The sequence below is a fragment of the Ambystoma mexicanum genome, chromosome 11 (assembly GCF_040938575.1).
Source record: "Ambystoma mexicanum isolate Mex_15411 chromosome 11, UKY_AmexF1_1, whole genome shotgun sequence".
NCBI classification, from domain to species: domain Eukaryota; kingdom Metazoa; phylum Chordata; class Amphibia; order Caudata; family Ambystomatidae; genus Ambystoma; species Ambystoma mexicanum.
The window spans coordinates 100,217,340-100,243,079 of NC_090934.1; the positions used below are offsets into that span (position 1 = coordinate 100,217,340).

General features: G+C 45.5%; 1 protein-coding gene across 1 annotated transcript in view; it reads left to right on the top strand.

Moving 5' to 3' along the window:
- The first annotated feature begins 2,266 nt into the window (after positions 1–2,266).
- The window catches only part of EVA1B (eva-1 homolog B), a 161,106-nt gene continuing 137,632 nt past the window's right edge, over positions 2,267–25,740 (top strand). The window contains exon 1 of the mRNA XM_069622631.1: positions 2,267–2,778. Coding sequence (XP_069478732.1) covers positions 2,412–2,778 — 367 coding nt within the window. The 5' untranslated portion in view covers positions 2,267–2,411. The remainder of the gene's footprint in view (positions 2,779–25,740) is intronic.

Genomic DNA, 25,740 nt, shown 5'->3' on the forward strand with positions numbered 1-25,740 from the left:
AAACCTTCCACCCATCACTTTTTTGGTTATAGGGTCTCCTTGTTTGCTTATATATTTTTTGTTTGTTTTGTCCCTGAAATGTTACCCATTGTGTTCACACCCTCATAAACTGGCTCACTCCTTGTTCTCATCTTTGAGCTATTGTACAGGCACCCTTCGTGGGAATGCTTCCACCATCTGTAAACGCGCTTTTGTAAGTAATTTCTGATTGAAATTGACATCCTGGTCTTCAAATAAATGCAGTGTTCTTTTTAAGTGTTTATGGTTACATAGCAACCTTTTACACTACATCTAGTACACATATCACAATCTTAAATTCATAAGCTATAAAATTACATCTAGGCAATAAGAAAAACATCTCATGATTTTGAAGAATTCAGTAAGTACATTTACAGCCAGTTTCTAAGCACTTTCAAGCATTTCTTTAGAGGTTATTCTGCTGATCCTGAAACAAGCACGTCTGCCACAAATTATGTTAACACCAGGGGTGTGAGTATAGCACTCAAGGAGAAGAACAACCCTCACCCCACGATAGGCCCAATGACTGTGGCTGTGTATGATTGGCAGGAATCTCGCTGCCCTGCACTAGATTTTACAGGAGACCCCCCTTCATTTTATGTTATGCCACCGACCAATAGACGCGCTGCTGTTTAGAGGGTTTGGATCTATTTGACCTAAAACATTTGATCGAATTTATGTAACCTTCTTTTGGTCTAAAATGTGGGGGGAGACGCCCCGCAATCCCCTCCACATCCCCTCAACCTAATCTATACCCTTACCAACCCCCATATATATATTTATTTAATTAATTTTAACTGAAGAAAAGGTCAAAAAAATGTGATAAAATGTTTTAGGTCAAATGTTTTTAGGTCAATCATGCTAATACCGTTTAGAGGCTATATACGATATGCACCGATGCTCCAACAGGGAGTATCACGGCGCTATGCCAAAAAACTGTCTCAAAAACGTTTTAAATCGAACCATGCCCTAGACCGACTCAGAACATACAATGAGGGTATTACCTGGTTTAGCAAATTCCCTCCAGCTCGGCCTGCCTGTCTCAGTCCAATAACGTGCTGGGTTTTAGGCCAGCTGTGGGTTAGGGGAAGCGGGAGCAGGGCCTTTATCCATGTCAGATGTTTGGGGTATTTTTTTGGTTTCGAGGAGTTTGTCAAGCAATCGTCTAGGCAGTCATGGGGGACCTGCAGAACGGTGGGCATGTTGGGGGACCCTGCAGCTGAATGAGTGTGGGGAGGGGGGTGGTTTGATGGTGAATCCTGCCCTTTCAGGGGTACCGGTCGGTCTGACCATGTATGGCTCGGACTGGCCTATAGGGCAATTGGGTCATGCCCGAAGTGCCAGCCCGTGACTCTTTTATGGGCCAGCTTATTTGGCCAGAATGCGCCACTTTTTTGGGCAGAGTTGGCCATGTTCACAAATGACTGCACTAGTTTTAAACCAATGTCACTAAACAAATAGGCTTTCAAATGCATTCTTTGATACATATTTTATGAAAAACACCCCGTTGTGTAGCGCTCAAAACTGTCTGTTCTGAAAAGTGATGACTTGTAATTAATTATGTACTGCCTTTCGCGCCGTGATAACTGCGGGTCCGGGCACTACCAACAAATACAATAAATAAATAAATAATGTGTGATTGTGGGGTGCTTTTCCCAATGATGCTTGGACCAATGTTATGTCCCGTTTCGACCCTGGCCAGATCACTATATTCATTGGGCCAGGTTATATCGCCCAGGAGCTCTCACAAATCGACAGAAACATATGCTCTGTTGTCTGGTGTTATGTTGCGTGAAAACGTGTTTATACTGGGCCCATCACCGGTTTAGTGGTCCTGTAGCGCCTCGACTATTCCGGTACTGTGCCCTTGCCCTGGGTAATTACGACCACAGTCTGTGGGGGGCGAGGCGGGGGAATACAAGTTGAGAGGACTAGAGGAAGACGAGGGGGGCTGGAAAGTTAGAGCAGGGTTGAGAAGGAGGGCACAGTGCCCAGTGCGCTGGGTTTCGAAACAGAATCCGGCTCCTTCGCTCTCTAGCAACCTGTGGCTGATCCCTCGCTCTGGATTTTCGGTTTCCTGTCGGGGTCTGGGCCTTTTCCGCACCCCCTTCTCGTGCCCCAGGGCCTGGTGTTGGGGCGGTGCTCTCGGGAGTGGGGGCCCTCCCTGTCTGCTGCCCGACAATTATTGACTGTGTTCGAGATTCTGGGAGGGGAGGAAGTGACCGGCAGTTTCCATCCTCAGCCAGTCCCAGGCACCGTCCAGTCAGAGAGGCGTTAGGGGGGGCTGCACTGCAGGAGGTGGGAGCTGGTGGGGCTCAGTGCTGGCACAGCTGGGTGAACTGGGGGGACGAGGACGGTGGGCGCTCTCTCCTGCGGACCAGAGGGGACGGTGGATGCCGGCGGCGCCTGTTTTGGGGATCTCTGGCTTCAGTACTGGGGGAGCAGGTTCAGTACCCCTGGGCGAGCACCCGTGGAGAGTGGCAGGCAGGGACTGCACGTGGGAGTACTGGTTCAGTACTGAGGAAGCCCTGAAGGGCCCGGATAGTTCGTGGATTCGGGGAGCTCTGGGGGGTGCTGGCAGCTGGTCAGCTCAGTACTGTGGGACCTGGCTCCTTGAGGGCAGACAGTGGGCGTCTTTCAGGACGGAATACATCACAGCACCTTCGGGCCAGAGCAGGACCCCGAGGCTGAAAGAAAACGCCGCGGCTGGAGACGGAGCCCGGCTTCTGAAGTCTGCGGCCAGACTTCTGGGGACTAACGGTAAGTCTAGGCGCCTCGGGGGAAGGCTGCGCTTACGAAATGGGCTTTAGTGGCGCTGCATCTAATCACCTCAAAATGGGAGAGTACCTCACTTCCCAACAGGGCCTCATAACAAGTGCATAACATTTACAATGCGACACGGCCTGCACTTCATAGCAAGTGCATAACACAAGGGGGCCGGATCTGCACTTCATAGAAAGACCATAACACGTACAATGGGGCAGTACCTGCACTTCATAGCAAGACCATAACACGTACAATGGCGCAGTACCTGCACTTCATAGCCAGTGCGTAACACTTACAATGGGGCAGTACCTGCACTTCACAGCAAGACCATAACATTTACAATGGGGGCAGTACCTGCATTTCATAGGAAGACCATGACACTTACAATGGGGCATTTTCTGCACTTCATAGCAAGACCATAACACAATGGGGCAGTACCTGCATTTCATAGAAAGACCATAACATTTACGATGGGGCAGTATCTGCACTTCATGGCAAGACCATAAAACTTACAATGTGGCATGACCTGCACTTCATATCAAGACCATAATATTTACAAGGGGGCGTATCTGCACTTCATAGCATGAGCATGACACGTACAGTGGAGCAGTACCTGCATTTCATAGCAAGAGCATGACGCTTACAGTGGGGCAGTACCTGCACTTCATAGCAAGAGCATGACACAATGGGGAAGTACCTGTACTTCAAAGCAAGTGTAATAACACTATAGGACAGTACCTGCATTTCATAGCAAGAGCATAACACTTACAATGGGGCAGTACCTGCGCTTCGTAGCAAGACCATAACACTTACAATGGGGCATGACCTGTACTTCATAGCAAGAGCATGGCACTTAGAATGGAACAGGACCTGCACTTCATAGCTTGAGCATAACATTTACAAGGGGGCTGTATCTGTACTTCATTGCAAGAGCATGACACTTACAATGGGGCAGTACCTGTACTTCATAGCAAGTGTAACAACACAATAGGACAGTACCTGCACTTCATAGCAAGAGCATAACAATTACATTGGGATAGCACGAGTACTTCATAGCAAGAGCATAATACTTGTAATAGGACAGTATCAGCACTTCATAGCAAGAGCATAACACTTCCACTGGAGCAGTACTGACACTTCATAGCAAGAGCATAATCCTTGTATTAGGAAAGTACCGGCACTTTATATCAAGAGCCATAACACTTACAATGGGATAGCACTAGTACTTCATAGCAAGAGCACAACACTTGTAATAGGACAGTAGCAGCACTTCATAGCAAGAGCATAAAACGTCCAATGGAGCAGTACTGACACTTGATAGCAAGAGCCATAACACTTACAATGAGATAGCACTAGTACTCCATAGCAAGAGCATAACACTTGTAGTATGTGAGGGGTCAGAACCATAAACCCTAACTAAACCTACTCTACCAGGGGATTCGCTACCTAGTCTAGCATCTAAGGGAAACCTCCTAGCATATACAAAACGAACCCTCAGAAACATTCAAAGTAACAAAGAAACAGCATACAAAAAAGGTTACCAAACAACCAGTGTCTTGGATGACTTCTACTCGTCCTGGGCAGAACCATAAACCCTAACTAAACCTACTCTACCAGGGGATTCGCTACCTAGTCTAGCATCTAAGGGAAACCTCCTAGCATATACAAAACGAACCCTCAGAAACATTCAAAGTAACAAAGAAACAGCATACAAAAAAAGGTTACCAAACAACCAGTGTCTTGGATGACTTCTACTCGTCCTGGGCAGAACCATAACCCCTAACTAAACCTACTCTCCCAGGGGATTCCCTACCTAGTCTAGCATCTAAGGGAAACCTCCTAGCATATACAAAACGAACCCTCAGAAACATTCAAAGTAACAAAGAAACAGCATACAAAAAAAGGTTACCAAACAACCAGTGTCTTGGATGACTTCTACTCGTCCTGGGCAGATCTTGCTCCCCAGGAATGTCCCAAAGCCACATTTTTACAAGGAAATAAAAGTCTCCAATCACGTCTTGAAAAGTTCCAAAGAAACAAAAGTTCACACAAATAAAAATCCACTGGTAAGAGTTCCTTTTTTGCTGGATGAAAAGATTCCCTTTCCAAGTTCCACAAAGAAAACAACAGCACCAATGGAATTCCTGGATAACCTCCTTCCAGTAACGACTGGGTAATGTTGAAGACAAAAGTACCACTTCTGCTTAACAACAACTCTTGTTTTGCAATTTCTGTGGTGTCTTTAAATACAGTTGTCAGGGTGCTTCTGCTTAGGGGTTGCTCCTTCTCTAGCACCCCCCTTCTGCCAGTGATACTGTGTGAGCAGGCTCCTTTGCCACGCAGTTGACTTCTGCTTCTACTACATTCAACTGATACAGTTCTGACAAAGGTATCCCCGACCACAGTTCCACTGCTTCTACTGCTGTTTGTATTTTTAGGCAACTTCCACAAGGCTCTTCAACCTCTACAGGTGGGAAAAAACTCTGCTCTGTTGCGTGGCAACAGAGGGTAGCCTCTTTGTTCTTCCTTTGGTCTTGCAGCCACCACACAATCTGTCTTTGCTTCAGGCAACTTCAGCAAGACTCTTCGACCTTTACAGATGGGCAAGGCACTCTTCTCTATTGTATGACAAGAGAGGGAAGCCTCTTTGTCCTTCCTTTGGTCTTGCAGCGACCAAAAAATCTGTCTTTAGCTTTCAGACTGTTTCTTCTCAACTTAAACAGTTTCAGCTCTGCAGATTTTCTTACATTTCTTTGAACAAGTACCCAGCTCCCTTCCCCAGCTCCAAATGTCTTTTCCTCCAGTAGTTGCCCCTAGGCTCTAGTGCCACTCTTTCAGCCTTGGACAAGCTTGTCACCCTTGTATCAGAGGATTTGGGGGTTACAACAACTTCAGCGACTTTAAAGTAGTGATATTTAGTTCTTAATGCACTGGTTTCGCTTCAACAGGGTTTGGTCTACTGGCTTGGGTAATCATTGTTCTTAATTCAATTTAGGCCACTTCTACAACTTCTACAACAATGTTTGGTATAGTACAAGTTTTTGCTTTGTCACCCCGAGTGGGACGGGTATGCCCAGACGTGGGTCCCGTGCCTGCTGGGCCTAGAGACCCAAGCTACTCCTCACTGATGAGCCCCAACAAGGGCGAAACATGTTTGGGGATGCTTGTGGTCTCGTGCAGAAGGGATGTGGCCTAGCAGTTCGGACAGGACTGCCCCTTTTGGGGTGGGGCCAAGCCTGATTTGCATATGGTCTTTCCCCTTCTGTAATGGCTTGGCAGGCGAAGAACGGTGGTCTGGAGGGTTGCCCAGAGCATTGCCAGTGGTTAAGATTCATTCTAAACCTTCCAGCCATCACCTCTTTGTTTTTGCTTTGGTATATTACAAGTAGCATGTTTCTTAATGGAAAAAAAATTAGATGTACACAACTTCGTTCTGATGTTGAAATTCCACTTCAAAAGGATAATACTCAAGTCCTCAAGTCACTCAAGTCCTCTTTCCACTAATGGGTGAGTATGAATCCGACTCCAGAGCCCTCAACGCCATATACACAACCATACAAGCCTGGATGGCCGTGAATAGGCTATACCTCAACAGTGACAAGACTGAGCTTCTCCTGATAGGGTCCACTGAAACCCTCAAGAAATTCAATAACCAATTCAGCCACTTCACGATTGACAACATGGATATCCCAGTCTCTGAAACAGAGAAAACTCTCAGAGTATACTTAGACTCAAACCTCTCGATGACTAGACAAGTTAATGCCATCGTCGCTGCCGCAGCATACCACGCCAAACTACTAAATGCAGCCAGACCATTCCTATCCAAGGACAATTACTGTACCATTGCCAGAGCTATAACAGGGTCAAGACTTGACTACTGTAATGCCCTTTTTCTGGGCACATCAGTAAAGGACATGGAGAAGCTGCAGATCATCCAAAACAGTTCGCTCCATGCAGCTATAGGCATCCCCAAATGTGAACATATAACTGCCGCCAGGAAACTGGCTCATTGGCTACCCATCAAAGAGCGTGTCCTCTTTAAAACCCCTCGCTCTTACCCAGAAATGTGTCAACCATACCGGCCCCCCTACCTGTCCCAAAGAATACACAGAGCTGCATCCTCCAGGCCAACTAGAGCTCCTTACTCTAACATGCTCACAGTACCCAAAATCAAGCAAGTTAGAACAGGAGGAACAAGCTTCCCATACTTAGTGCCCTGCAATGGAATGCCCTCCCACCATCCCTTAGAGCTGAAAAATCCCACATAGCCTTCCGCAAAGCTATCAAGACTCTACTCTTCATCTAATCCTGACTATGCGCCATCTTTATAAAATGCTATTAATATGCCTGCCTGTAATATATGTAATGTTTGCATTGACTCCAAATACCATTCAGATGCCGTATGTAACTAAACTCATCACACGTAACAGCACATCGATGCCCAAAGCCTGTTTGCGCGCTATAAATATTTAAATAAATAAATAAAATAAGCGTTTCCACCTTTCAGTCAGCGTTAAGCTCCCAAAGAAATCGGGAAGCACTGTTTCATGCTTGACCTCTTCTGCAATTAAATACACTTGTAACATTTCTGGAAAGTCAAGATCGGCTTCATTAGGGTTACCGGCCACATGCTCTTCTTTAACAAGAGACATGCGACCGCTCGGCACCAAGTTACACATAACAATGGGGAAAAGAGATGCATTCTCTACACGTGGGTATTTCGGCTTTGTTAATATAAGCCTGTGATACAATTCCTTTGTTAGAATGACTTCCCACTTCTGCGAACAACTTATACTCGCTTTTAAATGAGCGCAAGTATAAAATAAGCTGGTTACAGTTACCGGCAAGGTCTTCTTGATGATTTGGAGTACAGAGCTTCCATTTACCGACTGCCGTCTGCCTCTGCTTCCTGGCTTGGTTTCTTCTACTGCTACAGGCACTGTTGGGACACACACCCATCTGCTGCACGGGTGTCTCCCATCCGGCCTCATTAAAGGAGAGTCTTCCACTCTCCAGCTTCCCTCTGCTTCCTTCTGCACACAGTCCTTGGGTGGATGCACAACTTCAGCTCAGCATTCACAGCAATTAGGCGCCCATGGAAAGACTGCCTGTTTCTTCCAGCCTCTCCCAATGCAGCCACAGCCAAACAGGGTTTGTGAGCACAGGACCAATTCAGAGCCTGCATGTGAAATCTGTTCTACCTCTGCTCCGGCATCCCTACTGTGGTCACACTTCCTAGTGAACTGCCGGCCTCGTGATCTGCTGCTTCTGCTACTGCCAACCTTCCAGCTCCTGCTCCAGCTTCTCTCTTCTGCTCCTTCCTGCTGCAGCCTTTTATGACCATCAGGTAGGTTAATTGGCCTCAGGTGCAGTTCCTTAAGGCTAATTGCCTGCCTGTGTTTGGCTCCTGCATGCCTCCTGAGCCCGCTTCTTTGTCACAGTCCCTGAGGGATTCTGGGATATGCAGTCCACCTTAAAACTATTTAGATTTCCTACTTCTTTAAAAGGTTTAAGAACAGTTTTTCCACCCTTGATGTTATTGAAAGTTTAACCTTTTGAGAGGCAGATGGGACAGGGAAAGACACGTATTCGTCATTGGCATTGTGGAGGATATGAGGATTTAGGAATATAAAAGATTTGTTCTTTGGGTTCAACACTAGAATGAGTATACCTTTCAATCTGTAGTAGGAGGTCAAGATATATCAAAATGGCAATAAGCCAATTCCTCCTCTAAGCCAGTGGTAAGCATATTTTTCTTTAAGGAAAAATACTGTGTCTCACCCTGCGAAATCACCCCACTAGCCCAGGCCTTGTCTCCACCCAGGTGATCCTCCTGCAGTACACCATGCCAGGATTGGGATCAGGAAGCATCTGCCCTCTCCTGGCCACCTGAGAGGAGAATTTAGGCAGGGTTTTCATGGGGGATCCGCAAAATTGTCCGCAAATAGGATAGTACCGGCACATCATAGTAAGAGCATAACATTTCCAATAGGGATGCACCAGCACTTCATTGCAGGAGCATAACATTTCCAATAGGGATGCACCAGCACTTCATTGCAGGAGCATAACATTTCCATTGGGGCACTACCGGCACTGCATTGCAGGAGCATAACATTTCCAATGGGGTACTACCGGCACTTCATTGCAGGAGCATAACATTTCCAATGGGGCAGTACTGGCACTTCATTGCAGGAGCATAACATTTCCAATGGGGCACTACTGGCACTTCATTGCAGGAGCATAACATTTCCAATGGGGCACTAACGGCAATGCATTGCAGGAGCATAGCATTTCCAATGGGGCACTACCGGCACTTCATTACAGGAGCATAACATTTCCAATGGGGCACTATTGGCTCTTCATTGCAGGAGCATAACATTTCCAATGTGGCAATACCAGCACTACATTGCAGGAGCATAACATTTCCAATGGGGCAGTACTGGTACTTCATTGCAGGAGCATAACATTTCCAATGGGGCACTATTGGCACTTCATTGCAGGAGCATAACATTTCCAATGGGGCAGTACCAGCCCTTCAGTGCTGGAGCATAGCATTTCCAATGGGGCAGTACTGGCACTTCATTGCAGGAGCATAACATTTCCAATGGGGCACTACTGGCACTTCATTGGAGGGGCATAACAGTTCCAATGGGGCACTATTGGCACTTCATTGCAGGAGCATAACATTTCCAATAGGGCAGTACCAGCACTTCATTGCAGGAGCATAACCTTTCCATTGGGGCAGTACCAGCACTTCATTGCAGGAGCATAACATTTCCAATGGGGCAGTACTGGCACTTCATTGCAGGAGAGTAACACTAACAATGGAGCAATACCTGCACCTCTCAGTAGATGCTCCCATACTTTTAACCTGCCACTATTGTTACTTTTCTACAGGACTGTTAGGGTTTCAATGGATGGTAACATCATTTCTCAACCCAGGATGTTATACTTCCAAGGAGAAAGTACTGTGGCTTCTCACTAAAGATGCAATACAGTTTGTTGACAGTACTCACCGTTCTCAGAGAGGCTGCTATTCTTTAACCAGATCTTCTCAGTGGGGCTGTGAGCCTTTTATTAATAAGACATTACTGGCACTTCTCAGCATGGTTATTATACTATCAAAGTCCAAATACAAGTATCTCTCAACAGAAGCTTTTATACTTTTTACAGAGCAGTAGCAGCATTTCTCAACAGGGCTGTAAAGGAACAGTACCTGTAAATCTCAGCAGGGATGCTTTATTTGTATTGGGATTATATAAATACGTCTTCCTAAGGCTGCTATACCTGGACTGGCACTCCCCAGCAGGACCCCTATACCGGGAAGGGAACTGCACATGCCCTTTTCATTAGAAACATATGTGCTTTTATTGGGACAGGGCCATTAGTTTTCAGCGGTGCTGCTATGCTTTTAATGAGACAGAACCAGTAGTTTAGGGAAACATTTAGTAGTTTAGGGGAAAAAAAATAGTTCAGTGAAAAATGTCCATTTACAAACCAAACCGGACCCTAAATTCCAGTAACAACATTCGCCTTGGACCAAAACAATACTTCAAGCGGAACTTTGGTGGATCAGCGTTCTCCTGAATCTCAGAAAAACATTGGAATCCACTCCCCAAGGAAATGCGAACAACAGAAAACCACCTAAAATTCAGAAAATTGCTAAAAACATTGCTCTTTACCTCGCCGAGCTGAACAGGAAACACTGTTGAAGGGAAACTGTAAAAGAAAAGGAAATATCAAGGCTGAGTACCCCAAAGGAAATACACCAAACACAGGCTATAAAGATTCACAGATCTTTATTCAAATAACTGTACAGTTTACAAAGAAACAAAGTATCAGATAGCTATCTGGCCCTCAGTACATCACAGCGAATACCAGCCCTTTCGGTGTGAGAAGTGAGAGGTACTGGACGTCTAAATATTTACATCTTTTATACATTTTCCAATCGTAATGTCCAGCCCCTCTGCAAGTTAATAATTCTCGGTCTAGGGTTCGTGCCAAGTTCACCTCTAGTTTATCCAACTATATGCACGTGGATTATTTCCAGTTTGTACAACAACAAGTCACAATGGTAACAGTGGTCCTGATTACGAGGTGGGCGGTAAGGGATTACCGGCACCGGTAAGGGCACCGGTGCCGGTAATCCTTTACTGCCCTACTACGAGTTCCCTTTGCGGTTCCTCCCTTAACGTCTGGTTTTTCCAGACGTTAAGGACGGGACCCGCAAAGGGACTCTGGAGCTAATAACGGTACCGCAATTTGCGGTACCGTTATTAGCGCCTTCTCCATTCCCATTGAGCCCTATGTGGGCTCAAATGGGAATGGGGAATGGCCCTGATGAATGGGGAATTACCTGTCCCGCCAACCTCGGAATGGACCGGTAATTGCTCCATTCGCCAGGGCGGAGTCGGAACGAGTTTGGAGGCAGCCATGGCGCTAACAGCGCCATGGCTGCCTCCAACCTCGTAATGAGGCCCAGTGTATCTTCGGATTTAACATTAAGCCATAGTACACGTCCTATACAATGTAGTTCAACAAGTGTTCACATTTAGTATTTAAACAACATTGTATTTGATGTATGTCTGCGGATCGGACTTGTTGGCGTGGGTAATCTTCAATCTACAGGTCAAACGTAGGACAAGATCTCATTACACGGCCCTAACATTTGGCCTACGAGCAGCTTAGACATTAACTTTTGTGCAAAGGTCAGGACGGCTAGGTTACAAGCGGGAAACACTGTTCACCATTTTAGAACACAGAGTGACTTTGAAATGGAAATCAAAATGGCGGATGGACCTAAAATGGCGGCTAAGTCGATCTAAGATCGGAACTTTGCAACGCGGATTTCTTCGCAGAGCGACTGGGCTTATGTCAATATATACAATAAAGGAGGCATGATATCATATCTCGTTTAACAAACCCTCCTTTTGGCCTAAGCCAATCGCTAAACTACTTCTAGTCTCTCTACAAACAACTCCACGTCTCAATGTCCATACATCCTGAATCACTATCGGAGATATCGATTGCCATGAGGTCAGAAACTGAGATTTTTGTTAGCACAAATTCGTTAGATATTTTCTCTGGGGCATATACCTTGAGCCCTAATGTACCCATCGCTTGTGCACAACATCCTCCTTACATCGAACACATACCAGGAAGACATTGTATGCAACAGCAGAAAAACACCAGAATACCTAAAATAATCAGCAAGACTGAAAATAGCTTCCATCCCCAAGATCGTAGGAAGTCCCAGAACCAAGTACTAAGATCCCAGTTTCCCTTGGGAACATGCACTTCTGAACTGAGAATATGCAGGTTTCGAATCGCCCTAAAGATAGTTGGGGAGGAATCTGGACAAAAACACAGCAAGCAGACCCCACTAATTTACATACCCCACCACGTTCAGCCAGGATGACATCTAATGCCATCCGGTTCTGAAGTGCCACTAACCTTATTGCTTTCTGTTCTAATCATATTATAGAGTATGTCAGTGGTCTGATTGATGGTCCTCTCCAGTACTCTCGCTAGTCTCCTGATATCTTCTGAGTTCAGTATTTGCCCCCAAAATGGCACAAAGGATTTAGCTACATCGCCCAAAACTTGTGCTGAAGTATAGCCATTCTCGTCCCGCCGTGGACGAGCCTTTGAAATTTCCACAGTGCTAGCAATGAATACCCCGGGTAACAGAATTCCTAAATAAAAAGTTCCCTGCCAATCCCTGGGTAACCATGGAAATGCTACATTACCGCAAACAAAGTAAACAGGTTCGCCTACATACAAAGGTCTGTCTTCACTAGTCAAATTCGCAATGTTGGCGCAACCCTTAAAATCACCCATTGACTGAGTACCATTCCTCTGTGTGCAGAAAGAAACTGAATCAGGGATATGGTTGACAGTATAAGAAGGTGGCGTTGCATCTATAGCCTATAGAAGCCATCTTAAAAGAGATCAAGGATTGAAAAGGACGGGACAGTCAGTCAGAAGGCCTAATAGAAGCAACATTTAGCTTGCTCCTGTTCGCAAAGAGTGAACATCCCAGGGGCGTTAAGACACGTTTTTCAAAATCATTTAAGTTAGTCCCATTGAAGTTCCCTGAGATGCTATCGTTCCATCGGCCAAAGAATAGTGCTCTAAGAGAAGCATAGCAAGCAGTTGTCAAAGGTAAAGGATGAATATACCATCCCAGCCCCTTTTCCCTGTGTTGCGGCAAATGCGAACAAACCCAACAGTTGGACCTATTAAAAATGGCATGTGTAGCATTCATAATGAGTAATAGAGTGTTGTTGTGGTAACTCTGTCTGTGCTGAGAGTCTCTAGGAGATTGGGTGTGCAGATGCAAGAAAGGAGTAGAAACAGTGGATACATTTTCAATGGGTAACATATTTTCAAGCAGATGTACTTCTTCCAGATACCAGAATCCCAAGGCAATGACTATTGTAAAACCAGTTAACATTATCACAAGAAAACAATACATTTTCAGGGCCCACACATTCGATTGTTCGTTTTCGTGGTTGGTCATACAGTCTTTTATCTGTTCTGTACGAGCGGGAGTGGTTGCAGGCATTGTGGCCTTCAAACGATTTGCACCAATATTTTTTTTGCTGGCGACCTCCAGGCCAAGCGTCTTCTTAGTCCTTTCACAAACCCTAGCCAACAGAATCCCCTTATATACAAATGATCGGGCCAAAAAGGCAAGCCCTTTGATGATTTCCTTTGATGGCACAGCCGAACCATGCAGTAGGTCTATTTCCTCGAACGCAGATCGGACCTTGTGACTCCTGGTACTGAGTGATCTGTGAACAACGGGTCGTCACTTCCCAATGGAAGCGAAGAATCCAAAGCGAGATCTGATGCAAGATCCGGAACAAATTTTAAAGCTGGAACTATTGGAGAGTGTGTAGGTGAAATGGCTGTTTCCCCAGTCCCCACGGGCTCAGGGAGGGTCTCTGACACACTCTCAATGCTGTTTACTGCTTTGTGATTGTTGGTTGCAGTACTGGTGAGGGGTTCTGTATCTTCTGTAGCGTGTGGCACAGGGTATGGAATTCTTTTGATGTAGGATGCGTGGATCCAATGCTTCTTGCCTGCTACCCGCACCGCCGTCTGTGTGACCAGGAGGACCTGATGGGGGCCCCGCCAACGAGGTGCGAGGCAAGAGGATTGCTCAAATAATTTTGTGAGGACCCAGTCTCACGGCCGTATGCTGTGACCGGGGCCCTCATACCTGATAGGTAAAGCCTCTCGCACCTGGTGATAAATCAAATACTGATTTTTAGTCAACTGGCCACAATAATCAGAAAGAAGTACATTTTCAAACTCTTGTAAAGAACGAGTTGCTGGTACATTCCAAATGTTAGCTGGCCTACCCATGACCCCCTCAAAGGGAGAGAGCCAGTCTTATTTTGAGGGGTCGTCCTCATGGTCAATAACACGATCAGTAAGGTGCCCAGCCATTTTAGTTTGGTGCTGGCACACGTCTTAGCGAGCTTGTTCTTGATGATGCTGTTGTGTCTCTCTACTAGTCCAGCACTCTGTGCGTGTCTGGCCGAATGGAACTGTTTATCGAACTGTAATCCCGCGCATATCGGCATCAATAAAATGTGGACCATTATCCGACCAGATGACTCTTGGCAAACCAAATCTTGGAAAATATTCCTTCAGCATGGTCTTTGCCGTGGTCATAGCAGTGGCCTCTTTCACGGGAAAAGCTTCGACCCATTTGCTAAAGGCACAGATAACAACTAGTACATATTTAAAGTTGTTACAATGCTCCATTTCAATGAAGTCAAAATGGATTACTTCAAAGGGGACAGAAGGTGGACCAAAACTACCCCTAGGAGTTGATGTGCCCTTTCCCACATTGTGCTGCAAACAAATCATACACCCCTGAACAAAGCGTTCAGCTACCTTAGGGATTTTGTCATTTACCCACACATTTTGCAGCATTTTGGTGACCTTACGAGCACAAATATGGGTAGGACCATGAGCCATAACAACCATCATCATAACATATGCATCAGGCAGTAACCATTTCCCTCCAACTTTCTCCACCCAACACCGTCATCGTCCAATTTCGCCAAACCCTCAGACCACTTCTTAGATTCCTCTAATGTGGCATTGGCTTGAATGTTCTTTATGGATTCGATACCCTCATCCAAAGTACAGGCGTTTGTGGCTTCCCTTGAAGTATACATTTCTGAAGAGAGATCAGTAGCAGTCTGTTTGGCTATCTGGTCAGCAAAAGCGTTCCCTTTTCCTACATTATCTACGATCTTCTGATGTGCTGCGCATTTCATAATAGCTAGCTGAGTAGGGAGTGCAAGTGCTGAGAGTAACTGTACTATCAAGGAGCCGTGCTGGATCTTAGTGCCATGGGAGGTCAAGAAACCATGTTCTGCCCAAAGTCTGCCGAAGTTGTGAACCACCCCAAAGGCATACTGACTATCGGTATATATGTTTACGGTAAGCCCTTCAGAAAGTTCACAAGCTCGGGTCAATGCTATAATCTCTGCGGCCTGCGCGGAGTTATGCATGATTCTTTTGGTCTCCACAACCGTGCTCAATGTGGTGATTTCATAAGCAGCTGTGGATGTACCATCTGGGAGTTTGAAACAGGTGCCATCACAAAACAGCTCCCCTTGTGGATTGTTCAAAGGAATGTCTCTTAGATCGATTCTGCTTTTGGTCAATTGTTCTGTAGTGTAAAGGCAGTCATGTGACTCTTCGTTACTGCAAGCAATACCTTGCGGGAAAGGTAAAAGTTCAGGCGGATTAAGGACACAACACCTTTTGATTTGGATGTGCGGTGCAAACAAGATCAATTCGTATCTCGTTAATCGTGCGGAGGTGAGGTGTTGCGTTTGTGTTCTGTTTAATAGAACATCTACAGAGTGAGTTACCATCAAGGTTAAAGCATGGCCTAGGACCATTCCCTCGCTCTGTTTTAGGGACGCAGCAGCAGCAGCGACAGCTCTCAAACATCTTGGCAAATCGCATGCAACAGGATCACGGGCGGAAGAAAAGTAGCCGCACGGCCTATTCTTCCCTCCGTGTTCCTGTGTTAATACAGCCAAAGCACATCCATCACGTTCATGCACATACAACACAAAGGCCTTTTCATAGTTTGGTGTGCCCAAAACTGGTGCCGAGCACAATGCAGTCTTGAGCAGATCAAATGATTGCTGGTGTTCCAAGTTCCACGGCAATGGCGAAGAAATGCCCTTCTTCGTCAGAGCTAACATTGGTTTAATCACTAAGGAGAAGTTCGGGATCCACTATCTACAGTAAGAGGCCATTCCTATCAAGGCTCTAACTTCCTTCTGTGTATTTGGGACAGACATGCTGGAAATGATTTTTATCCATTCAGGCGTCAACCTTCTTCCCTTCTTTGACAGGAGATAGCCTAAATAGGCGACCTCCTGTCGACAATATTGAAATGTTTTAAGCAAAGCTTTGTGTCCATGTTGTGCTAGGTGAATAAGAAACAACACGGTGGCCACCTTACAAGCGCTCTCTGAGTCAGCAGCTAAGAGAAGATCGTCTACATACTGAAGCAGTGTACAAGTAGAGGGCAACTCAAGTGTGTCGAGCTGCTCTTTCAAAGCCCTACTATAGAGGCTAGGACTTTCCGTGTAACCTTGCTGTGCACGGGTAAAAGTAAACGAGCGTCCCCCTAAAATGAACGCCAACAAGTATCTACTGTCCTTATGTATAGGGATACTAAAGAAGGCGTTCTTTAGATCCACAACACTAAAGTGAGTAGCTGAAGCCGGAATCATGGTCAACATTGTTGTCACATCAGGTACAATGTGAAATTGTGGAGCAACGATCTTATTACGTAAATCAATAATGAAACAAAAGGGAATCACATTATCACCTTTTTTGTACACGGGCAAAATCGGACTATTGCACAAACTACCTGCAATTTCCTCAATCACCCCTCGATGTACAAAATCGGAGACGATGCATTTCAAAGCTTGCTCACCATAGACCGAGATCTTATACTGGGGGATATGTGGCAACTTTACTCCATGTTTCAGAATAATCTTAACGGGCCCAATTTGCAAAACACTGACATCATTGTCGTCAATTGCCCACAAACACTCCGGAACATTACTAAATTCCGGCGGCAGAGGTCTGGTTAAGAATTGGGGGACAGAAAGTTGCTGTGGTGAAATCGTCAAACGCACTCCATCAGAAGAACAATGAATTACTGCATTTAATTCTTTCAACAGATTCAACCCCAACAAATTCTCTCCACAATTCGTGGTCAAAAGGAGTGGACAGTGGTCCGTAAATGGACCCAAAGAAATAGGTGCCGGCGAATAAACCGGACAGACGACTGGTGCGCCAGAAAACCCTATAAAAACATTGGTTTGCCCTGACAGTGGAATGTTTGGAACCCGTGAATGATCAATGGAAAACTTCTGTGCCCCTGTATCTATCAAGAATAGATGTTTCCTATTTCCCACTATCATTTCAACGTAGGGACTTTTCTGATTGACGGGAATAGGCGTTGGTTCCAAACCCTGCTTCGGGCAATCCTAGCGAAACAGAATGTCATCGAAAGGAAATTCTTCAGAGAGGTAAGCAGCAAAAGGATGATCAAAAATGTTTCTATTATCCACATTTGATGCCTGATTGTCCTGTGAAAAAGGTTGCTGCGAATCCTGTGAAAACTGACTTCTACCAGGACCCCCTGCCCCAGGGCGGCCTCTGGATCATCTACCCATATTACCAAATGCGTTATTCGACCTCTGCGGGAGGATCGGGCATTGTGCACGCCAATGACCCTCTTGTCTGCAATAAGTACACTGGTTTATGTTTACAGGACCCAATGGCGCATTCACCTGTGGCACGTACTGACCCCTAAATTGTGAGTTACCCCCTCTAGGGCCTCTAACAATTTGCTGCAATAGAACTTTTGTCTTTAAGTCTCCTTTTCTCTTTTAAACTCTTTCTTTTTCGTTATTGACACGATTCTCATAGTATTGAGCCATGTGCAATACTTCTGACTGAGACTTCGCTTGCCAAGCGCTCTCGGAGGACATCATTTGTGACTGGATGTCAGGCAGCAATCCACGCACAAATTTATCCACGAATAGTCATTTCCCAGACTCTGTGCTTAAGTCTTGCCCACTGTAATCTGAAAATACGTGTTCGAACCGGTTAAAGAACTCGGTAGCACCCTCAGATTTTCCTTGGACACAGGCCGTAAGCTTGTCCCAAATAAACCTTCTTTCAGGAATTATAGATTTCAATTTTGTAACTATTCTATCAGGCAAAGTTAGTATTACCTGTGGAGGTCTCTCACCAGCTGGCCTTTCTCTATCGAGTCTAGCCATAGTATCCCATGAATCTCCTAACCCTGGTACATCATCTACAGTCCTAATCTGCTTCCATAAATCAATAGGCAGGAGTACAGGAAATAACAAATCAATATCACTTAAGGTGAATACTGATGACTGCAAGACGGACTCTATTTCTTTGTAGAACCCTGTCGGATTCTTCCTAATATCGGGAATAGATTGTTTAATGGTGTTCACTTCCAGTCTCGAGAACGGGACGTGAACAAACTGTGACACATAATGTGCAGGAATATCCTGGTGAGGTGTACCTGCTGCAGCATTAGCGGGAATCTCTACTTTTGGGACAAATGTCAGAGGAACCTCTCTCATAGGCAACTGAGAGGTAGGCAACTCCGAATGCTTACTAAGCAACAGAGCTAAATCGCGCGCTAATGCAGCTGAAGGAGTGTCAAACAAAAAAGCCCTCTTATAAATACTCAATAACTCTGTGGGACAACAAATCTTTCTTTTTACACACTCATCCTGTAGGTATTCTACCATTACCTGTATCACTTTCCTCTGCATTTCTGGCGTATACTGACTATACTTGTCATATACTTCAACGGGAGTTATCGACGTGTCTGAGATCCACCTAATCGCATCTTTCGTACAAATTCGTGTTTCCTTATTTATCGATTTACGACAAGGAAAGAACCGTTTCTGTACAAATATAGCGTCCAAACTATCACCATCTATATCTTCATTCCTTAACCTTTCCAGCTCCCTTCTATACGCAAAAATCCTCTCGACATGCTCTTGTACTTTCTCCGCAGTAGCTCTAGAAAATGCTAAAGTATTCAGATCCCTTAACCCTTGTGGGAGATCTATACCATTTAGCCTGTTCCACATTACACATAAATGAATTCCCAACCCTTCAATAAAAACGTTTTTCTCAGGAAAATTGTCTAAATTACAAAGTGTGGCAAGAACATTGGCTTGTTCACCCCTCTCCATGCAATGTTTAGCCCACGCAGTTAATTCACGCTTTTTCTCTGAAGACGCAGTATTACGAGTTCCAACCCTCGATCCCGCTCCCCGATCCACTACAAGCGGTGTAGAACCACTTGGAAGAGGGAGGGTAGGCAATTTTTTAACATCCGGAAACAAAGGTACTATCACTGGCGCGGCAGGTAAGCCCACTGGACCCGTAACAGCAGGCCAAGGTGGAGGAACAGGTGGAGGAGCGATGACAAGAGGAGGAACAACAGCTGGAAGAAGAAGAACATTAAGAGGCACAACAGGAGGAGCAGGAGGAGCTACGTGAAGAGGAATAACAGCAGGGAGATGAACATAAGCAGGTGGCGCAGTGGCACCAGGCCTTCGTTTATTTATGAGTTTGTCAATAAGTTCATCAGATACATGAAAGTCTTTAGAAGGATACATTTTCTGGATACCAAGTGAAAAAGTCCTATCCATATTCCTAACTGACTCAGACTGTTTATTCTGGTCATATAACAACGCTTTTTCGGCGTTCGTCATATGACAACGCGCATGCTTTTCTCTACTCTTGCTGCATAGCTTCTTTCTTCCAATTCTGTAATACATCGAATGCTGCAGGTCTAGCCTTTTTCTTCAATAATATGGATTCTAAGTATTTAAAACAAGGAATTTCAAAACTACCATTGATTGGCCACTGAAGTTCGGAAGCATGTCTAGTTTGTCTGTGCCAAATATCATTAAATACTATACTACCAATGCCGTGCTTACAGTACATAGTACATGCCGGCGACCCCTCCACTGGTGCCGGTCGGCCAAATTCCAAAGATTGTCTGTCCTTGCGGAATAATGCCCTGAACCAGGCAGACAATTTCCCAGACATATCAGAATACTGGTGTTACCTGGTCAATAATTGTACTCGCGAGTTCAATGCGCCAAAACAAATTATCAGGATACTTAAGAATCAGGTCACGACTCACCTGATCAAATCCTAAGGAGGTCTGATCGGATTGCAAAGTTCTAACTAAGATCCCACGTGGTTGATGATTTCGGCAAATCTGCCCACCTCGTTATATGGACCATTGTCAAGATGCCGACTCGGACCGCATGCTCACCGTCCAGGGATTGGATTGTGCAGCGCTGCTGAGTTGTCACGTCTCATCCAAGAAAGGGGCCCCATTTTACACCATCCGATCCCAGTCCGATAGCCGCGTCAACCTTCAACGAGCTGGCATCAATCATGAGGGTCCCTATTCGGGTGCCATCTTTAAAAGCAAAAGGAAATATCGAGGCTGAGTACCCCAAAGGAAATACACCAAACACGGGGAATAAAGATTCACAGATCTTTATTCAAATAACTGTACAGTTTGCAAAGAAACAAAGTATCAGATAGCTATCTGGCCCTCAGTACATCACAGAGAATACCAGCCCTTTCGGTGTGAGAAGTGAGAGGTACTGGACGTCTAAACATTTACATCTTTTATACATTTTCCAATCGTAATGTCCAGCCCCTCTGCAAGTTAATAATTCTCGGTCTAAGGTTCATGCCGAGTTCACCTCTAGTTTATCCAACTATATGCACGTGGATTATTTCCAGTTTGTACAACAAGTCACAATGGCAACAGTGTATTTCCGGATTTAACATTAAGCCATAGTACACGTCCTATACAATGTAGTTCAACAAGTGTTCACGTTTAGTATTTAAACAACATTGTATTTGATGTATGTCTGCGGATCGGACTTGTTGGCGTGGGTAATCTTCAATCTACAGGTCAAACGTAGGACAAGATCTCATTACACGGCCCTAACATTTGGCCTACGAGCAGTTTAGACATTAACTTTTGTGCAAAGGTCAGGACGGCTAGGTTACAAGCGGGAAACACTGTTCACCATTTTAGAACACAGAGTGACTTTGAAATGGAAATCAAAATGGCGGATGGACCTAAAATGGCGGCTAAGTCGATCTAAGATCGGAACTTTGCAACGCGGCTTTCTTCGCAGAGCGACTGGGCTTAGGCCAATATATACAATAAAGGAGGCACAATATCATATCCCGTTTAACAAAACGGCCAACACAACACAAGAGAAACACCCCCAACTACCGAAACCTAATGAACCAAAACCTTGTTTGCCCTCCTCACCCCCCGACTGAAGAAAGCATGTTAAGAGAAACCACCATATAGGAATATAAGCCCTGCCAGACGGACATAGCCACTACACGGAAGGGACAGACTACTATGATCACTAACTAACCCGACTAAAAACGTTCCAATACCCTGCATATTCACACTCAAACAACAAACAAAACACACACACACACATGCCTCAACGTTGCAGAAACCTAAAACCACCACAAAGTGCGCACACGCAGCAACACCCAACTAAACACAACACACCACTGAAAACAAAACCAATTACGCACAAATCGTCCCACACACGTTCATACAACAAACACCACCTAACCCGTACCAGCTAAAAACAAACCCAGCTCACAGTGACCGGTTTTTCCAAATGGAAGCTACCAACAGCACATCAAACCTCTCTAGTGCGTTCCCTCTCTATCCCATTAACTAAAGCCCTCTTACCCCTCCTTCCTTTTCAGAACCACCAGAGTGCATAGAGACCATGAAAATGGCATCGTTTCGCTGTATAAATCACAATAACGTAAAATAACAGTAGCTCTTAGAAGCGATGCTAAGTGGTTTTATTTACTATTAATGCCAGGTCTCAGAAAAGCAGATATACTTTTAATATCGGAGCAGAACCAGCACTTCCTGGCAGAGCTACTATATTACAAAGAGTATAGTGCCAGCACCGCTCAACGGGGCGCTCTAGCTTTAAAGGGACAGTGGCACCCCATTTTTAGTAAACATGCAATGTGTTTAATGGGACAATACTTGGTGTGTTCATTTCCTTTTGAATTTTGGATTACAAATGTATTGCTTGGTTATGATTTTTGTATGTAATATGTGATAATGAATAAATAAAGGCAGTATAGCGCAAGCAGTATCGTTATTATTATTTTTGGAAAATATTGTGCTCTAAATTATTCAAGTGAAGTAAGACCATAGGTCCACACTTATGCTGAGTGTGCAATTAGGGTTCTGGACCAAGCTTGTCCAGACATTTTGGTTGTGTTGTATAATAAAGGACTTGGGAGCTAGTCCTTTCTAATACCAACAGCTCCTTTATAAATTGAAATTCTGTGACCTTGGGAGTGCAGTCCCCAATTGCATAACAGTACCTAGTGTTCACAGCTAGGTTGCCAGTCTTTGAAGGGGACATTGCCAGCACCTCCGAGATGAGAAGGCCTCTGGGAGGTGATGGCTGAGAATCACGTGGTTTCTCATAACCCGGAAGCAATGAGAGGCTCATTGATGTCAAGGGCTCCATTGTGTTGTTATCTGGCGCCTGGATTCTCAAGTAAACCTCTCAAAGACTGCCCAGGGGGATAAGGGCCACAGATATGCGCGCAATTGCTGGCACACAGTACCCAGCTCTGGCAGGCAGGCAGGGGTAGGTCACCCTGGCCTCCACCTTCTAAACCCGGTCTGTCCCAGATCCTATGACACCCTGGAGTACAGATAGGGGGGAGATGAGATGTGACTAAGGACACACAGCCTGCTTGGGCGTTGTTTGATTATTCACACTCTATAGACCCCCCCATGGCCATGGTAATCCGTATAGACATTCCCACCCATTACCTGCCACTCCCCACCAAAACAGTCCATCCTGGGATCTCTTTGAACTGTTACTATCAATCCATAACATCAAATGTTTGCAGTCGTTTAAGTGGTAATTGCTTAATCGCCACTTCAAATGAGCTTCTAGTGTGATTCCGCCTTCAGCAGCGTGATTACAAAGCAATCATTGTCTCCTCACATCTGTTCCTTTCAATGAATGCCTGTTAAAAACAAGTATTGGCAAGGCCAACACTTTTGGCTGTGTGTAAGTATTAGATCGGCATTTGCCAGTCACTGACATTACATGCTTGTGTATCGCACCCTTTTGCAGCTGGGCCTATCCTATGGCCAGGTAGTACCATTAAGGCAGTGCCTGGATAATGCCTAACACATGCTCACGAAAGCAAAATCTGTTGTATTCGTTCTAAAATGCATCTATATATGTATGGGAATAATAAGGCGCAAACCCAGCTGGGAATCAACAGAGCACTGTGCTAAAGGGGGCACACCCAGGTGATTACAAGTAGTGTGCAGGGGTAGAAAAGAAGCTGGGATGAGTAGGGGAAGCAGGGAGGGAGAACTCAAGAGGGGAAGAAAGGGTTGAGTGCAGTGATCAGTGTTTGCATGAGGGTGCAAGTGAGTTTCCGGCATCTGTGGGATAGACTGAGGTTGATGTTGATGGGTATGAGGTTCCAGAGTCTGTGGCATAGGCTGAGTCTGATGTTGTTGGGTATGAGGTTCCAATGTCTGTGGCATAGACTGAGTTTGATGTTGTTGGGTATGAGGTTCCAATGTCTGTGGCATAGACTGAGTTTGATGTTGATGGGTATGAGGTTCCAATGTCTGTGGGATGGACTGATGGACTGAGGTTGATGTTGATGGGCATGAGGTTCCAGAGTCTGTGGGGTGGACTGAGGTTGATGTTGATGGGCATGAGGTTCCAGAGTCTGTGGCATAGGCTGAGGTTGATGTTTATGGGTATGAGGTTCCAGAGTCTGTGGCATAGGCTGAGTTTCATGTTGTTGGGTATGAGGTTCCAATGTCTGTGGCATAGACTGAGTTTGATGTTGATGGGTATGAGGTTCCGGAGTTTGTGGCATAGGCTGAGTTTCATGTTGTTGGGTATGAGGTTCCAATGTCTGTGGCATAGACTGAGTTTGATGTTGATGGGTATGAGGTTCCAGAGTCTGTGGCATAGGTTGAGTTTGATGTTGTTGGGTATGAGGTTCCAGAGTCTGTGGGATGGACTGAGGTTGATGTTGATGGGCATGAGGTTCCAGAGTCTGTGGGATGGACTGAGGTTGATGTTGATGGGCATGAGGTTCCAGAGTCTGTGGCATAGGCTGAGGTTGATGTATATGGGTATGAGGTTCCAGAGTTTGTGGCATAGGCTGAGTTTCATGTTGTTGGGTATGAGGTTCCAATGTCTGTGGCATAGACTGAGTTTGATGTTGATGGGTATGAGGTTCCAGAGTCTGTGGGATGGACTGAGGTTGATGTTGATGGGCATGAGGTTCCAGAGTCTGTGGGATGGACTGAGATTGATGTTGATGGGCATGAGGTTCCAGAGTCTGTGGCATAGGCTGAGGTTGATGTTTATGGGTATGAGGTTCAGAGTCTGTGGCATAGACTGAGTTTGATGTTGATGGGTATGAGGTTCCAGAGTTTGTGGCATAGGCTGAGTTTCATGTTGTTGGGTATGAGGTTCCAATGTCTGTGGCATAGACTGAGTTTGATGTTGATGGGTATGAGGTTCCAGAGTCTGTGGCATAGGTTGAGTTTGATGTTGTTGGGTATGAGGTTCCAGAGTCTGTGGGATGGACTGAGGTTGATGTTGATGGGCATGAGGTTCCAGAGTCTGTGGGATGGACTGAGGTTGATGTTGATGGGCATGAGGTTCCAGAGTCTGTGGCATAGGCTGAGGTTGATGTATATGGGTATGAGGTTCCAGAGTTTGTGGCATAGGCTGAGTTTCATGTTGTTGGGTATGAGGTTCCAATGTCTGTGGCATAGACTGAGTTTGATGTTGATGGGTATGAGGTTCCAGAGTCTGTGGCATAGGTTGAGTTTGATGTTGTTGGGTATGAGGTTCCAGAGTCTGTGGGATGGACTGAGGTTGATGTTGATGGGCATGAGGTTCCAGAGTCTGTGGGATGGACTGAGGTTGATGTTGATGGGCATGAGGTTCCAGAGTCTGTGGCATAGACTGAGGTTGATGTTTATGGGTATGAGGTTCCAGAGTCTGTGGCATAGGCTGAGTTTGATTTTGTTGGGTATGAGGTTCCAATGTCTGTGGCATAGACTGAGTTTGATGTTGATGGGTATGAGGTTCCAGAGTCTGTGGCATAGGCTGAGGTTGATGTTTATGGGTATGAGGTTCCAGAGTCTGTGGCATAGGCTGAGTTTGATGTTGTTGGGTATGAGGTTCCAATGTCTGTGGCATAGACTGAGTTTGATGTTGATGGGTGTGAGGTTCCAGAGTCTGTGGCATAGGCTGAGGTTGATGTTGATGGGTATGAGGTTCGAGAGTCTGTGGCATAGGCTGAGGTTGATGTTGGTGGGCATGAGGTTTCAGAGTCTGTGGTATAGACTGAGGTTGATGTTGATGGGCATGAGGTTCCAGAGTCTGTGTAATATGCTATTTGATGTTGGTGGGCATGAGGTTCCAGAGTCTGTGGCATAGACTGAGGTTGATGTTGTTGAGCATGAGGTGCATAGTCTGTTGCATAGACTGAAGGTGATGTTGATGGGTATGAGGTTCCAGAGTGTGTGGCATAGACTGAGGCTGATGTTGATGGGTATGAGGTTCCAGAGTCTGTGGCATAGACTGAGGTTGATGTTGATGGGTATGAGGTTCCATAATCTGTGGCATAGACTGAGGTTGATGCTAATGGGTATGAGGTTCCAGAGTCTGTGGCATAGACTGAGGTTGATGTTGATGGGTATGAGGTTCCAGAGTCTGTGGCATAGGCTGAGTTTGATGTTGA